The sequence below is a fragment of the Gordionus sp. m RMFG-2023 genome, chromosome 5 (assembly GCF_954871325.1).
Source record: "Gordionus sp. m RMFG-2023 chromosome 5, tfGorSpeb1-WG-v2, whole genome shotgun sequence".
Classification (NCBI taxonomy): Eukaryota; Metazoa; Nematomorpha; class Gordioida; order Chordodea; family Parachordodidae; genus Gordionus; species Gordionus sp. m RMFG-2023.
In genome coordinates this window covers 18092101-18107936 of record NC_088779.1, presented here as the reverse complement: position 1 = coordinate 18107936, position 15836 = coordinate 18092101, and the positions used below count along the sequence as shown (strand labels likewise).

At 27.0% G+C, this 15836-nt stretch overlaps 1 protein-coding gene across 10 annotated transcripts in view; it reads right to left on the bottom strand.

Moving 5' to 3' along the window:
• Positions 1-652: 652 nt before the first annotated feature.
• LOC135929456 (GATOR1 complex protein DEPDC5-like) overlaps positions 653-15836 on the bottom strand; it is a 61322-nt gene continuing 46138 nt past the window's right edge. For all 10 annotated transcript variants that reach the window (XM_065466048.1, XM_065466050.1, XM_065466049.1 and 7 more), the window contains 9 exons: positions 12512-12750; positions 11970-12199; positions 6708-7221; positions 2622-2695; positions 2438-2576; positions 2175-2372; positions 2008-2126; positions 1487-1914; positions 653-1268 (listed from right to left, as the gene is read on the bottom strand). In XM_065466048.1, the coding sequence (XP_065322120.1) occupies positions 676-1268; positions 1487-1914; positions 2008-2126; positions 2175-2372; positions 2438-2576; positions 2622-2695; positions 6708-7221; positions 11970-12199; positions 12512-12750 (2534 nt within the window). In that variant the 3' untranslated portion in view covers positions 653-675. The remainder of the gene's footprint in view (positions 1269-1486; positions 1915-2007; positions 2127-2174; positions 2373-2437; positions 2577-2621; positions 2696-6707; positions 7222-11969; positions 12200-12511; positions 12751-15836) is intronic.

Below are 15836 nucleotides of genomic sequence, written 5' to 3'. Positions count from 1 at the left end.
ACAAAACAAATGTATACACGGAAAAAATGAATATTGATTTTATTAAACATAAATATAAAAAAATATCTGAAATTGTGTCAAAAAAATGAATTGATCGAGAAAAAAAGTTAGATACAAATATAATTATCTTTTTAATAATGTAAAATAAATACAGAGCACAAGATACAAAAAGATCTTGTATCTTAGATTCAAGTATTAGGTATTGTCAAACTCTAAATATATTATATATATTTAACTTATGTAACTAGTTTTTAAAAAATAGAATAACTCCTTATCCATAAAGAAGATTTTATTCAACATTTCATCGTCTTAAAATAAAAAATATATAAATAACCTCTCGCATTGCAACAGGATTGAATAGGATTCAGACCTATTTTTGAAATAAAATTATGGAATTTTTCAAAAAAAAATCTAAATTTTTTCTCGGATCGGGTCGGACCAAAAACAACCTGTCCAGGACTCCAATACTTAGTGATATACCTAAATTTTTTTGATAGGAAATGAATTCGAAAAAGTAACAAGTAGTTATTTAAATGATAAATTTTCCAAGAAATAAAAATTTTTAGAGTTAATAATATCTTTATTAAAATGAAATATTGAACTCATATAATTTTTCTTATTATAGCAATTATAAAAAATACAGTATAAATTAAATAATATGAATTGATGCAGTAGCTACTTTTTCCGAAATTTGTGATAAATATTAAATTTGTTAAGTAATAACTTTTCATCTCTAAGAAAATTTTTAAAATCGTTAAACGCATTTTCTAAAAGGGATTCTTCTGAAAAGGATGAAAGCCTCCATCTTTTTGTGAGTAAAAAATTCCAAGACCATCGAAACCCTGGAATATAAAAACTTTCAGAGTTAATCGGGTTAAAATTGTTTTCAAAAATAAAATTAGAGTTGTTATCTTTGATAATTTTGTTTCTCGAATGTAAATTATAATCTAATTGTTGAACACGTGAATCAGTAGATGCCGGACTAGATTTTTGAATCTCTAAAGAAATAAACATTCCACCAGAAAAATGAATATATTCAAATTCAGAGGCCTTATATAGATGACCATAATTAACTAAATCTCGATTTTTTGCACTTTGGTGATTATGATCGGTTAATTCATATTTTTGATTGTAAATTTTTTTTTTATTATCGGGCGTTGGTACATGTTTAATATAGCCAAAAACTGATCGAATTATTTGATCCAAAAATTGTATAAAATCTTTTTGCAGTAAAGGAAAAGGATGAGAATCCTGTTCAGATGAATTGGCTGCCAAATTGAATTTATTAAAATAAAGAAATAATTTTGACAAAAAATTATCTAACTTACCCTGCTTCCTAATAAGGCGTATAATGTTTCAAATTTTCAAGAAAGGTTTTGAAATTAAGATTGAAATGCTCATACATCAATAACGCCAGTTAGGACGCAGGAATACATAATATTATGAGAAAAATTATCGCTTTACAATTAAATTAAAATGAAATTACCAAATATCTCTGGGTACTTAAAGCGTACAAAAGTTTCATTTATGGGTAAAAATACAGGTAATCTCAAGGGATCTTGATCACATTGACTTCTGGCATAAAAGAAAGGATCCCTAAGAACGGGAATTAAATGAAATCCCAGAGTTGTTGCCTTTCTAGCCCAATTTTTGCGAATTAAATCTTCTATCAATCGATTGGGAGTAGCTGATAGCCATTCAAGCCCTATTTCGTATGCTGAATCGGGCGCAAAACAAGAAAAATAATGCAAATCCACCTTTTCTAAGGTTGTTATATCGCAATATGATTTGGTGGTGGTGGGAAAATTCATCGAACTCAGGTCATTATCGATAATTTTAGAGTTTTTTATATAATTATGTACATGTTTATGGGCTATATTCGAACTAGCGCCTGGCTGTTGGGAAATTGATCCCCTGTTGGAAACAAAATAATCATATTTATAAAAAATAAATTATTATATCATTTAAAACTAATGCTTGAATTATACAAGGCAAAAAAAACTTAACTCTGATTGGGCCGTGTGAATATCAACGGAAAAATATTCTGAAAATATTATATGTTTTCGATAAAGCTGATCGCCATAGTCTTCATTTTTAATCAAATCATAAGATTCATCGATTAATCCCTAAATGATATTTAATAAAATACGTAAAAAAATTAGATTATATTTTACCTTTAAACGATTTACAAAATAGGAAATAGGAAATTCAATTTCAAAGAAATACTGATTAGGCGATTTAATAATGTGTAAAGAGGAAGATATGGGGTTAATTATATTGTCGTCAATGTGTATATAATATAGGTGTGTGCCAAAAACAAGTCGATCATTATTAGGAGAATATGATTTCAAAAGTGAGCTTTCCATCAATTTCTAAAATAAATAATTAAACATTTACTTTCTTATATAGTATACATATGTAAAATTAGAAATGTTACTTCGCATAGAGAAAAAGCTCCAGGCAAATCTTTAACTCCCTCAACATTCCGAAAAATCCAATATACAATTTCATATGACATAAAACAATAAATTTGTGAATTTGTTTGAGCATGAAATTTGGTTACCCTTATAAGTTCTCTACAATTCAGCATATAAATATTTTTATAAAAATTAATAACATACTTATTATCTGTTAATTTTTCAATGATATGTTCTAAAGGGGATGCTGTTGTTATTCTATTAGGATGGTCAACATTCTTTAAGCAGTTTTACATTTATATATTTTAAAAAATCTCATTTTTATCAAATACAATAGATTACAATTAATTTAAATTACAAGGTTTGCAGTTATTTTCGGATAGAAATTCTTATAATGAGAGCACAAAATATGTAAGCAACATTTTTTATATTTTGTTCTCATTCAATTCGAATAAAAAAATGTGATTACGCCCTATATTTTACCGTTCTTTCGAACAAATTCTCATTTACAACAACTTTTTTACTAAACTTATAATTTATTTATTATATGTCACAAGAATTATAAAATAATTTAAAAAATTTATAAATAAATTTATTTACATAAAATAATTTTATGCATCAATGGTATTGAATATAAGTATCTATAAAATAATCTTAAAATCAATTTATAACAAAAAAGTACTATTTAATACATAAGAATTTTTTTTTTCGTTTTAATAATTAATGGATGTCATAGTTAATTAAGAATTTATATATTACTTCAATTTAATAGTTATATTCATCAATAAAAATGTTCCTTCCTAGTTTCAACTAATTATGCACATGTGATTTAGATGTTTTAATTAATCTTTATATCAATGTTAGTTTTTTTTTCAGATGACACAATGATGGTCTTTTTATAAAAAAATATCATTCTTTTAAACCTCGTTCATTAAAATAATTTGATTCTAATTGCTTTCCAAATTTTATAAGACAAAATAATTCTCGAAAAAAATTAAGATATCTAAGTTTTCTTTTGTTTAAAAAATCACAACTAACTTTTTATTCAAAAATAATTTTATAGATATTCATTTTTTAAGCTAATTTCGAGTATAGTTGGACGCGGGCCGTAAAATTATGCGTGGCACGATGGGTCACGGCGTGAGTTTAAATAAATTTTAAATTATTAGGCGTGACTGGGCATGACGGGCTTTCCCAAAATTTTTGCCGGGCGTGATTGGGCATGAACATAAACTTCCCGTGAATCTGGAAATTTTAATTTTTAATATTGTATTTTTATGAATATAAATTGGCAATTTTATAATTATAATATATATTTTCTAATTTAATTTAGTTCTTTTTTAAAAAAAAATAATTTTTGAAAACAAAAAAACTTCCGCATTTTATAAACAACATTTTTTTTCCGTCTAATAAAATTTCTTGAATGAAAAATAATAAATCTCTAAACTCACGTTCAGCAATGGAAATTTGGTAATAAATTAATTTAAATATATTTATTTTCATTTATCTTTACTAAAAATTTTATCAATAATCAAAGAATGCTCGGATAATCTAAGCGCAGATTCTCATCTCACAATATGAAATTAGGGAAACAAAAATTAGTAAAATTTGTCAACCTTCTGAAAGTGAAACAATAATAATCAAAACCCTAAAAAACAGGACAACATTTCTTTTAAAGGATCTTATGCGGCCTACATAATGTAGGCTTAATTCTAGATCCGAATTTCAAAAGTCTTAAGTTTTTAATAGACGAAGATATATATATAGCAACCTAAAAAATGTTAAATGATATAAAATTAGATGATATGCATAATGCCTACTATCATTTATAACTTTTTTTAATTCATCCTGAACACATAAAAAACCGTATATTCTAAATGAAACATTTAGAGAATTACTAGATGATTCTGATGGAGCATCAACATCTACCGATGAAAGTTGTGAAGATGAATTTAAAAAATTCATCGCTCTAAAACAAATAATCGAGACAATATTTTTGTCAGCCCTGGCAAGTTCGGCTTCTAGTGAAAGATTATTCTCTATAACCAATAGCTTAGAGGAAAGGCGAACACAATTGATATAAAAGTACAATCTTTTTTTTTTCTAAATAAAATTTTCACTTATGAAATGTAATTTCTTTGTTATTAATATGGAATTAGAGAAATATATGTTAGAATAAATTCAAAAAGCGCAAAAGTACCTCTAATTTTAAGTATTTTTTAATATCTTCCAATGCAATAGAAATGATGAATTTTTTAAGATAATTTTATATATTCCGCTGAGTTTAAATCAGGGAGGCGAACCAGGCTAAATTTTTGCCCGGGTTCAGTTCGGGTTCGGTATAAAGTAAAATAAATAAGGGTTCGGTTCGGGTTCAGTTCAGGGAAATATTATTGAACCCGGGGTTGGTTCCGTGTTCAGCTCAGGTTTAAGAATTTTTGAATTGATAAAAAAAAATATTCTATATTTAAATCATAATTAAAAAACTAGACATAAATTTGGTGTAAAAAATAAATTTATTATTTTATTTATAGGCAAAATATAGTTAAAAATACAAAGCATAGTCATGTATAGATTTAAAAAATTAATGACATATTTCCTTAAATTAACAATATCTAATATAATAATTTTTACTTTGACTTGTTCACCTTCATTTCCCTCTTAATAATCATTGAGAATAAGTTAAAAATTAAAAATAAATGGCGTAAATGAATTTAATTGTTTAAAATCTATTAACACTCCAATAGGAATCTTTGAGAATAAATTAAATAAGTTTTAAAAATGGCGTATATGCATTAAGTTGTTTAAAATTTATAAACACTTCACTTAATTGGAAATTTGAAAATATTAAAAAATCTCAATTAAATTACAAATATTTGCATTTACACAAATATCTTAATATATGACTTTAAACAATACACTGAATCCAGTGGAACCCGGATTCAAATAAAATTCCTGGGTTCTGTTCCGGGTTTTGAAAATTTTATAATCGGGGTTCAGGTTTGGTTCGGGCTCAGATTTTTTTCTAAAAACGCGGGTTTTCTTCTCCAGTTTCTGTTCGAATCCCTGCTTTTGAAGAATAAATTATGTTGTTGTAAAATTTAGAAAAAAAATAAATGCTCGTTAAATGAGAATTTGTTAGAAAAAATAGGGTAATTACATTTTTTAAAATAATTTTTTCATATGATGCTCGAATTGAATGAAAAAAAATATTAAAAATACGGTTTACGTATTTTGTGCTCTCATAATAAATGTTTCAGTTCGAAAATAACAGAAAACCCTGTATATAATATTAAAAGTAAACCAAACACAATCTATGAAGAATACTTTCCTAGACGTTTGAAAATATTACAAAATACCAGAGACCTGCAGAGGTACCATTTGCAAGGCCCTGCCCGGATTAAAAATGTTTCGGACTGGCCATTTTTTTCAAAATTTTTTTACGGCCGGGCCCGCCGGATATTTAAAAAAAATTTGGGGGGCCTGGCCTAAATTCAAAAAAAAAATTTTTTAGGCTCGGCTAGGAATTTTTAAAATTATATTCGACCTAATATATCTACAAAAAATTCAACTATTTCGTATTTTATCATATTTTTCGGCGAGTATTATCATTTAATAAGCAAGTATATTCATATTTTTTATTCTAAACAGATATTTAGTATATTACAAATTGATACTATAAAAAATGTAAATAATATTTTGAGAATATACTATATTCATTGTATTTATAAAAAAAATAAAACTGATATTTTAATTAATAAAAAATATAACACATATTATATGATAATGTATTTAATCCTTTGCGTATTTATTGCATGGCAGGAAAACTCTAATTTTATTATGTAATAGATACTATGAGTGTTAGCTAGTTAACTTTCACCAAACATGATATTAATCATAACTATATATAATCATTATAACCATATCTAATTGACGAATATAATAATTCATGTTGTATAAATTTTGAAAAAAAATACGGCCCGGCCCGAATATTTTGAAAAAAAAATTTTCAGGCCCGGCCCGGGTATATTTTAAAATACGGCCCGGCCCTGCAGGTCTCTGCAAAATACAAATCAGTAATTTAATGCCAGGGTCTAATTGATATTGTAGGTTAAAAGTTTTAAATCGTACATCGAACAAACCAGAATTTCACAGTTAAATTTAAAATAATTTTTAAAACTATGACTAAAACTGATTTTATTTCGAGGTTATATTTTAGTTTTAATTGGATTAACTGACGTGAATAAAACGAATCGAATGGTAATTCTCGTCTTAATAAATGAGGCAAACCTTAATTTCATCATTTTCAAGATAATATTCGCTTAATATTTTATCTGCCCTTTTATCAATATTTTCTCCCTCCATCTCATCAATGTCGCAGTACATGTTATCTTCCAAATAAATTTTCGTGTAAAATGAATGTCTGACTCCGTTGAGCAATGCCACCAATTTTAAAAAACGAGGACATTCGTTTGAAGTTCGACTCTTAATTACTACACTCATGTCGTTCATACTTTCACGGTTTTTATAATCGAAATCAATAAGGTGGGAGGGTGGCGAAAGGATCAAAAATCTAGCTGAATTTAGAGCCGAGCCAAATCGATCTAACGCTGCAACCGAAGGAGGGAGACCGACTGCACCTGCTACCCTAATGTCCAAGGAATTCCAGGAGAAGGAATCAAGAACGCGTTCGAAACGGAAATGAGTCGCACAACGTTGGAAGGACTCGTCCTCTGCAGATTTCAAATTATAGGTGTAAGGCAGACTATGGGTTGTTTCGAAGCTACTACCCGTCAGACTGTGTCTGTAAAGGAACGAATGAAAAAAAAGGGAAGGGAATTTGTATTCAGCGTAAATATTTAGATGTTATCGCTTAGATAAAAGGGATTGCTATTCGTATTTATTGTTCCAAAAGGTAAAATCTCTTTCTAATCCAATAATGATAAAGTAAGATAATGGATATATATTAATATTTGAACGCGTTCGTGAACGAAGTTCGTTTATTTGGAAAAAATGATGAACGGCGTTCCTTTTATTTTTGAGAACTTTGAACGTGAATGTATTATTTTTTTTTTGATGAACGCGTTAAATTTTATAAAATCTTCTTATTTTTATCCATTTAAAAATAAAAAATATTAATTGTTTCCTTTATCACAGCCACTATTTCAACCTTATAGTATAGTTTATTAATTTGAATATTATTATTTATAGATTAGCGTAAGCATGAATGTTGTTATTTCATCATTATCACCTGATTAAGAATTAACATTATTATGACCCAAATATATTAAATAACAGTAACATCATATATAATAAACAAATTATATCTTTACGAAATGTAAAATGTGCCCAGTTGTCGTATTGGGATATGGAATCATGTAGGATTCGGAATCCCAACATTCGGAATCTTTTTTTTTAATATTCCGAATTCCCATGAAAATAAAATAACTACTTTTTCTTCCCTTTTTTCTTGCTGGCACCATATAATTACAAGGCCAAAATAAGGGATTTAAAAAGAGAATTTAAAAAAAAGTAAATAGTATAAAATTAAGTCATATAATGAATGAAAAGGGATGAGGTTAAGACATTTTTGTTTTAAAAAATATTAAATATTTTCACATGAATATATATTTATAAATAATCTGAAAAAAATTATTTATTGGAACAATTATTCAATGCAATATGGCATTTCGTTGAACATTTAAGGTTGTTCTTGAAACGCTCGCATATTCATGCGACCCTTTTGCGATTGCATAGCGATGTTTTCCCATAGTTTGTGACATTCTGGGAAGCTCCTAAATATTTTTAGCACTTTAAATGAAAAATTAATATATTTTATGTAAATGAATTTATTTGAGGAGTATATGTGGTTATTATAAAAATAAAATTTTTTAAAAAAATATTTAAGGGGATTCGGAATCTTTTTTTTAAAATTAAATTATATATTTTTTTTCTTCCTTTTTTTGCAGCCTAGCTGGCACCAGAAAATTTTATTTTTTAGAGATATTTAATATGTATTACTTTTATGCTTTAAATCATTAAATACTCGAAAAAATGTTACATTTAATTTATATTTAATTTAATATAAATTAAATGTAAAAAAAATATTATTTTTAAATTTATTTAGACAAATTAGAGGAAGAGAAAGCGAAAAAATTTATAATATTATCATTATTTAATTGTTTAGATAAATTTTTTTTCCTTGATAAAATGGTTAAATTATTAAGAAATGGATCTTTCATGGTATTAAGAAGTCTTGGCAGTATATGAGATAGTAAAAATTTATCATCTCTTATATTATGCCATGTGCAATTATTAAATAAGCATTTGTATTTTTTTTGGTTTTTTAGGCATATTTTGAAATTGGAAAAATAATTTTATTACAAGAAATCAACCTAATTTGCTATATATCGACCAAAAATCGTTAAAATGTAATAAGACCCCCCCCCCTCATTTATTATTTAAAATTAATATGTATACGGAATCACGAGGTCGAGTCCGATATCATAAACCAGAAATTATTGGTTTTGGATGGGCATAGTATCAACGAAATGCCTTATTGCATTGAATAATTGTTGCAATAAATAATTTTTTTTTAAATTAGAATTTTTTATAAATACATATTCATGTGAAAATAAAAATGTCTTCTTAACCTTATCTCTTTTCATTTATTAGGGGAGCTGGGTCTTGTAGAGCCCTAAAAAGCAAACCTTAATAAAATTAAAGGTACTTTATCATTTTTGATAAAAAATATCTCATTCTGTTCAGCTCTATTAGTTTTAAAGTAGTTTTAAATTTCAAAAATACTTTTTTTAAAAATTTTATTTTTTCTGAATTTTTTTTACCCTACCCGGGGACCAATGGCCCCTACAACGGTGGGGGTCCGAAGCAACTGCTTCTAAAAATTTGAATGGGAGGTACATTTAATTTTTTTTATATTTAAATCTTTTATTGTTTTACTATACCCATCCATAACCAAGTGATTTCTGGTTTATGATATCATACTCGACCTCGTGATTCCGAATACATATTTATTAAATTAAATAATAAATGGGAGGGGGGGGAAGTCTTATTACATTTTAACGATTTTTGGTCGATATATAGCAAATTAGGTTGATTTCTTGTTATAAAATTATTTTTCCAATTTCAAAATATACCTAAAAATAAAAACCAAAAAAAATACAAATGCTTATTTAATAATTGCACATGGCATAATATAAGAGATGATAAATTCTTACTATCTCATATACTGCCAAGACTTCTTAATACCATGTCTTAATAATTTAACCATTTTATCAATGAAAAAAAAATTTATCTAAACAATTAAATAATGATGATATTATAAATTTTTTCGCTTTCTCTTCCTCTAATTTGTCTAAATTATTAATTTAAAAATAATATTTATTTCATTTATATTAAATTAATAAACCATTTTTTCGAGTATTTAATGATTTAAAGCATAAAAGTAATACATATTAAATATCTCTAAAAAATAAAATTTTCTGATGACAGCCAGGCGGCAAAAAAAGGAAGAAAAAAAAATATAAATTAATTGTTTAAAAAAAAAGATTCCGAATCCCTCAGGGATCTCCAAAGCGAAACGAATATCGGTTCGGTTCGGAAAAATAACGATTCAAGGTTCAGGTTCGGTTCGTAAAAAATTAAAATATCGGTTCAGTTCGAACCTCTAAAAACCGGTTTGAACACTTTTGTATTCAAACCTACATTCGAATTATGTATAGGGAAAATATTTTTTTATTTTATTTATTTAAAAAAATACATGTATAAAACCTACCTTTTATTTTAATTGCACATTATAAAATAAAATTTAGTTTATAAATATAAAAATAAATATCAATGATTAATTTTAATATGAAGAAATATTTTACTTTTTTTACTTAATTTTTTTTTATTAAGCCACACAATTAATATATTTTCAAAATTCGTCCCACTCAAATTACATCTATAAGGAGATAGCTTATAAATTTAATTGTTGAAAAACATCTTTCCATAGTCCACACTAACTCTGGTAGCATGCACTGCCAATATGATATCAGATTTGATATGTGATTATAATAATATTTTGGATTTAATTTTTCTCTAAGCCTTATAATTTATAAGCTTAGAGGAAAATGTTGTTAAATGACAATTTACTAAAGTTTACAAAAATTATTACCGACACTTATCAATCAAACGTGATTCATGATAATCTTTAAAATAATTAGAATATAATTGAAATTTTTTCAATTATACTAATAATAACTCACATATTATTTTATAAGCATAAAATCATGAGTCTCGAACAGGTTCAGAGGCATTTTATCGGTTCGGTTCAGGTTCGGCTAGAATTTTTTTTAGCGGTTTAGGTTAGGTTCAGGTTCGATAAAAAATACCGGTTTTTAGCGGTTTAACGGTTCGGTTTGGATCCCTGGAATCCCTTAAATATTTTTTTAAAAATTTTTATTTTTATAATAACCACACTCCTCAAATAAATTCATGTACATAAAATATATTAATTTTTCATTTAAAGTGCTAAAAATATATAGGAGCTTCCCAGAATGTCATAAACTATGGGAAAACATCGTTATGCAATCGCAAAATGGGTCGCATGAATAAAAGTTGCGAGTGTTTAACCTTAAATATTCAACGAAATGCCATATTGCATTGAATAATTGTTCCAATAAATAATTTTTATTTAATTCAGATTTTTTTATAAATATATATTCATGTGAAAATATTTAATATTTTTTAAAACAAAAATGTCTTAACCTCATCCCTTTTCATTCAATATATGACTTAATTTTATACTATTTACTTTTTTTTAAATTCTTTTTTTAAATTCATTTATTTGGCCTTGTAATTATATGGTGCCAGCCACAAAAAAGGGAAGAAAAAGTAATATTATTATTTTATTTTCATGGGGATTCTGAATATTAAAAAAAGATTCCGAATAAAACGTGGGGATTCAAGATCTCGAATCCCACATGATTCCATATCCCAATACGACACATCATAGATATAAATAGTTTTAATAACTTTAAAATTTATTTATTTTTAGTGTGATTATTGAATTTCGATCTATTTATTAATATATTTTATAGTTATATAAAATGAAAAATAAATAATTAAATTTTTTTTAAGAAGGGTTTTATATTTTAATAGTTGAACACATTTGAAAGTATTAGAAATTTATATATTTTATAAATAATTAAATTTTATATGATATATAAAAGTTTTTATACATTAAAAGTTATTAAGAAATTTTTTTAATATATAAAAATATTTATTAATTTTAAACATGGCTAATATATTGTGTTAAAAAATATGATATTTAATTTATTTATATTAAATTAAATTAAAAAAAAAATTATTCATAAAGTTTGAACGAACGTGAATGCGTTTGCTTTTTTAAAGTTAAAAGTGTTCAATTCGATGAACGTTGAACGCGTTAGATTTTTTTAGAAATGTTTGCAGCACTAATATGTATCATAGATTATAAAATACTATTCTACCAAGTAAAAATAATGATAACAAATTTTAGGGATTATTAACCTGGGTTTGTAAATGGTAATATTGATAGTATTAGATGGTGATGACGGAAGGCTCAACAAATGATAAGCTCTGCCAATGCTGATTAAATATTCATTCGGCTTTCTTGGGCTAGTTGTACTTCTTAGGGACACAAGTTTATCTATTAGATTGGAAGAAAAATTCCGAGAAGCGCTCAAGGGGAAAAAAAAATGTTGAGCATCTTGAGACATATTAGTCACTATTTGTCCACCCTTAATAGATTGCGTTAAAAAATCGATTAATTATTTAATATAGTAATTACTAATTATCATGAATTGAACAATTAATATCTATCGCCAAAATTTAGATTGGACACGTCTAAAATACATAGCATGACAAAATTTAAAAATAGATTGGCTACCATGCCTAAGGCATAACGATGCCTTTTTTATTATATAGTTGTGAATTATGATGTTACCAAATTAGATATTATTACATTCTTCAATAAAAAGTTAAATCTAATAATTACCAAAAAAAATTGTTTAAAAATCTTATAAGGGTGTTGATATTAATTGTATACTTACAAATCTCAATCGCTGAAATAATAATTGCTCTAATAAATCAAAGCTTGCTCTATTATCGGTATAAAAGTTCTTATCATTGTTTTGGTCCATATTTATAGAGTCTGGCTGTTGTAAACCTTCATCCGCCAAAACAAAATAATTCGTTACTATGTAATCCCTATGCATGGACTGTGGATCTGGAACAAAATCTACAGTCAGCGGTAAGCTGGCTGGAGAAAGAATGAGCTTCCAATCAACACCTTGTAATTAAATAAGTTTATTTAAAACTAGGGTTAACTGATCCATTATATTTTATCGATAATAATAAATATATGTTTTAGTCAACTACTGGGAATTTTCAGAAACAGTGTTTTTTATCGATATTAATTAGAGTGAAGGATGATAGTATATTAAAAAAAGACATTGATGTCTCTGAAAAAGGACTAAGTCATAAAATATCAGAATTTTAATAAATCGAATTAACCTTCTTTTTATGAGGACAAAAAAAAATAATTTTTATCTTTAAACAATATTTCTTTGTATAATTTAATTTTAAAAATTATTTGAAATGTCAATCCAGTTTAAAATCTAAGCTAATTGAAACAATATTGTATATTACTAAAGACTCTTAATATTTTATCTTTTTTTAGTTAGAAACCAGCGTGATACTGCAACAAACCACTTCATCAGTCAAGTCCGTGCCTAACCACCTATACTTTAAATCTTTTTCCAGGTGAGGGATTCTAGGAAATCTTCATTCCTTTCCAACATTTATTCATTCCAACTGAGTTAAAAAAAAATCAATACATATAAAAGTTCACATAATTTTTGTAGCAACATTGTAACATATCAACAAACATCCATTTTTCGTCTATTATGTCGTAATTTTTAAAGGGATCAGAATTATCCGGCATCATCACGGGTTTTAAAGAGATACCTTTAAGAATTCAAATTTTAAAAGGATAATGGTATTATCACGTTTGAACCATGATGAAGAATTTTAATTTAAAACGAGTTTTACGCGAGTTGTGCTTTATTTTTTAAAAAAATTTATTGTTATTTATTTATTTTCAAAGTTTTTTGAGGTACTTATGAAAATAGATATGTTGAATATAGAATATCAATCGATAGCTAATCAAAAGATCTATTAAACTAGAGGTCAACATTTCCCTATTAATGGGCGAGTCAAGGTCTGGGTGGTCAGGAAAATTTTTATCAAAACAAAATATCGATATGGGTATCAAATAAAAGCTAATTTAAATATATTTTGGTGAAAGCATTCAATATTGGTCTTGATGGGTAGGACTTAGTATAGGGGGTGGGAGGTGGTAAAAAATATTGATATGGGATCAAATAAAAGGTAATTAAAATATTTTTGTATTGTAATAATAATAATTACTCAAAGTGGGTCGGTTTAGGACCTAGAGGGGTCAGGAATATTTTTCAATATAAAATATCGATATGGGTATCAAATAAATGCTAATTTAAATATCTTTAGATTATAAGTATTCATTCTTAATCTTGATTGGGTATGACTTTGTCTGAGGAGTGGATGGAGGGGGGGGGATAAAAATAATTTATTTTGATATGGGCATCAAATAAAATATATTTTATTGTAATAATAATTATCATTATAAGTGGGCGGATCTTGGTCATGGAGGGTCAACAATATTTTTATAAAAACAAAATATCGATATGGGTATCAAATAAAAGCTAATTTAAATATCTTTTGTTTGAAAGTATTCATTCTTGGTCTTGATGGGTAAGACTTGGTCTAGGGGGTGAATATAGGAGGTGGGGGGTGGTCTATAAATATTTATTTTGATATGGGTATCAAATAAAAGGTAATTAAAACTTTTATTGTAATAATAATAATCAGTCAAAGTAGGTGGGTCTAGGACCTGGAGGGATCAGAAATATTTTTCAACACAAAATATCGATATTAGTACAAAATAAAAGCTAATTTGTTTTAAAGTATTCATTCTTGGTCTTGATTGGGTATGACTTGGTCTGGGGGGGGTGGATGGAGGGGAGTAAAAATAATTTATTTTGAAATGGGAATCAAATAAAAGGAAATTACAATATTTTTTTATTATAATAATAATTATATCTCTAAGTGGGCTGATCTAAGTCATGGGGGGGGGGGGTCAGGAATATTTTTATAAACACAAAATAACGGTATTAGATGAAAGGTAATTAAAATCTTTAGATAGTAATAATTATCATTCAAAGTGGTAGGATCTAGGGCCTGGAGGGGTCAGGAAAGTTTTTATCAACATAAAATATAGATATAGGTATCAAATAAAAGCGAATTTAAATATTTTTTGTGAAAGCATTCATTCTTGCTCTTGATGGGTAGGAGTTGGTTTAGGGAGGTGAGGGGGAAAATAAAAAATATTGATATGAGTTAAAATAAAAGGTAACTAAAATATCTTTTGATTATAATAATAATCATCGCTCTAAATGCGGGTTTGAGTCTTGAGGGGTCAGGAATATTTTTTCAACACAACATAACAATATGGATATCAAATAAAAGGTAATTAAAATATCTCTTGATTGTAATAATTATACTCTAAGCATTCTATACCAAGGAAAGCACTTATTATTTAGGCTTTTACTCTCCGTAAAATAAGGTATTCCTATATTCTTATTTTCCCGATTTTCAATAATCTTCACATTCGTAGCATTTTGACCCATGTCTCTCTGTGGAAAACCGCCTCTTGTATTGAAATTGCCAACAATGCATTCCTTCCTAGTGTGACCGAATCGTCCACAATTCGCACATCGTAATTTATCACGTTTTCGAGGGCAATACGGGGCTATATGTCCATATTTTCCACATTTCGTTTCTTGGCAATCTCATACCACATGTCCACGTTTTCCACAATTATAACAATTTAGATTTTCTCTTCCTCGAGGATTAAAACCTAGTCTTATTTCCATTCGCCTTCTCTGCAAATTCTCTCTCGACGATCTATACGGTCCCAATTGATTGCTATATCCAGACCCTCTATAACGGTCTCTTCTTTGCGTGTTATCTATCCTATCATTTATATTCAACTCTCCCAAGTTGCTATGGGTCCATCCTTTGATCAATTCCTGTACTGGTAACCAGGTTACTTTGCCCATCATATCCTCTTCTCCATTATGTCCTTCAATGGTCAATGTTTAACCTTTAATACTTACATTCCTACTCCTTCTAATCCTTCTTCCAAAGATAAACTACATACATATATCACTAAAATGATGAGGGTTCCAAGAATATTATACTGGATCTCCCAGTAATTTATGAATTTTAAGCTTTTCATCACAAATTCACAATAAATTAACTATCACCTTCAAAATA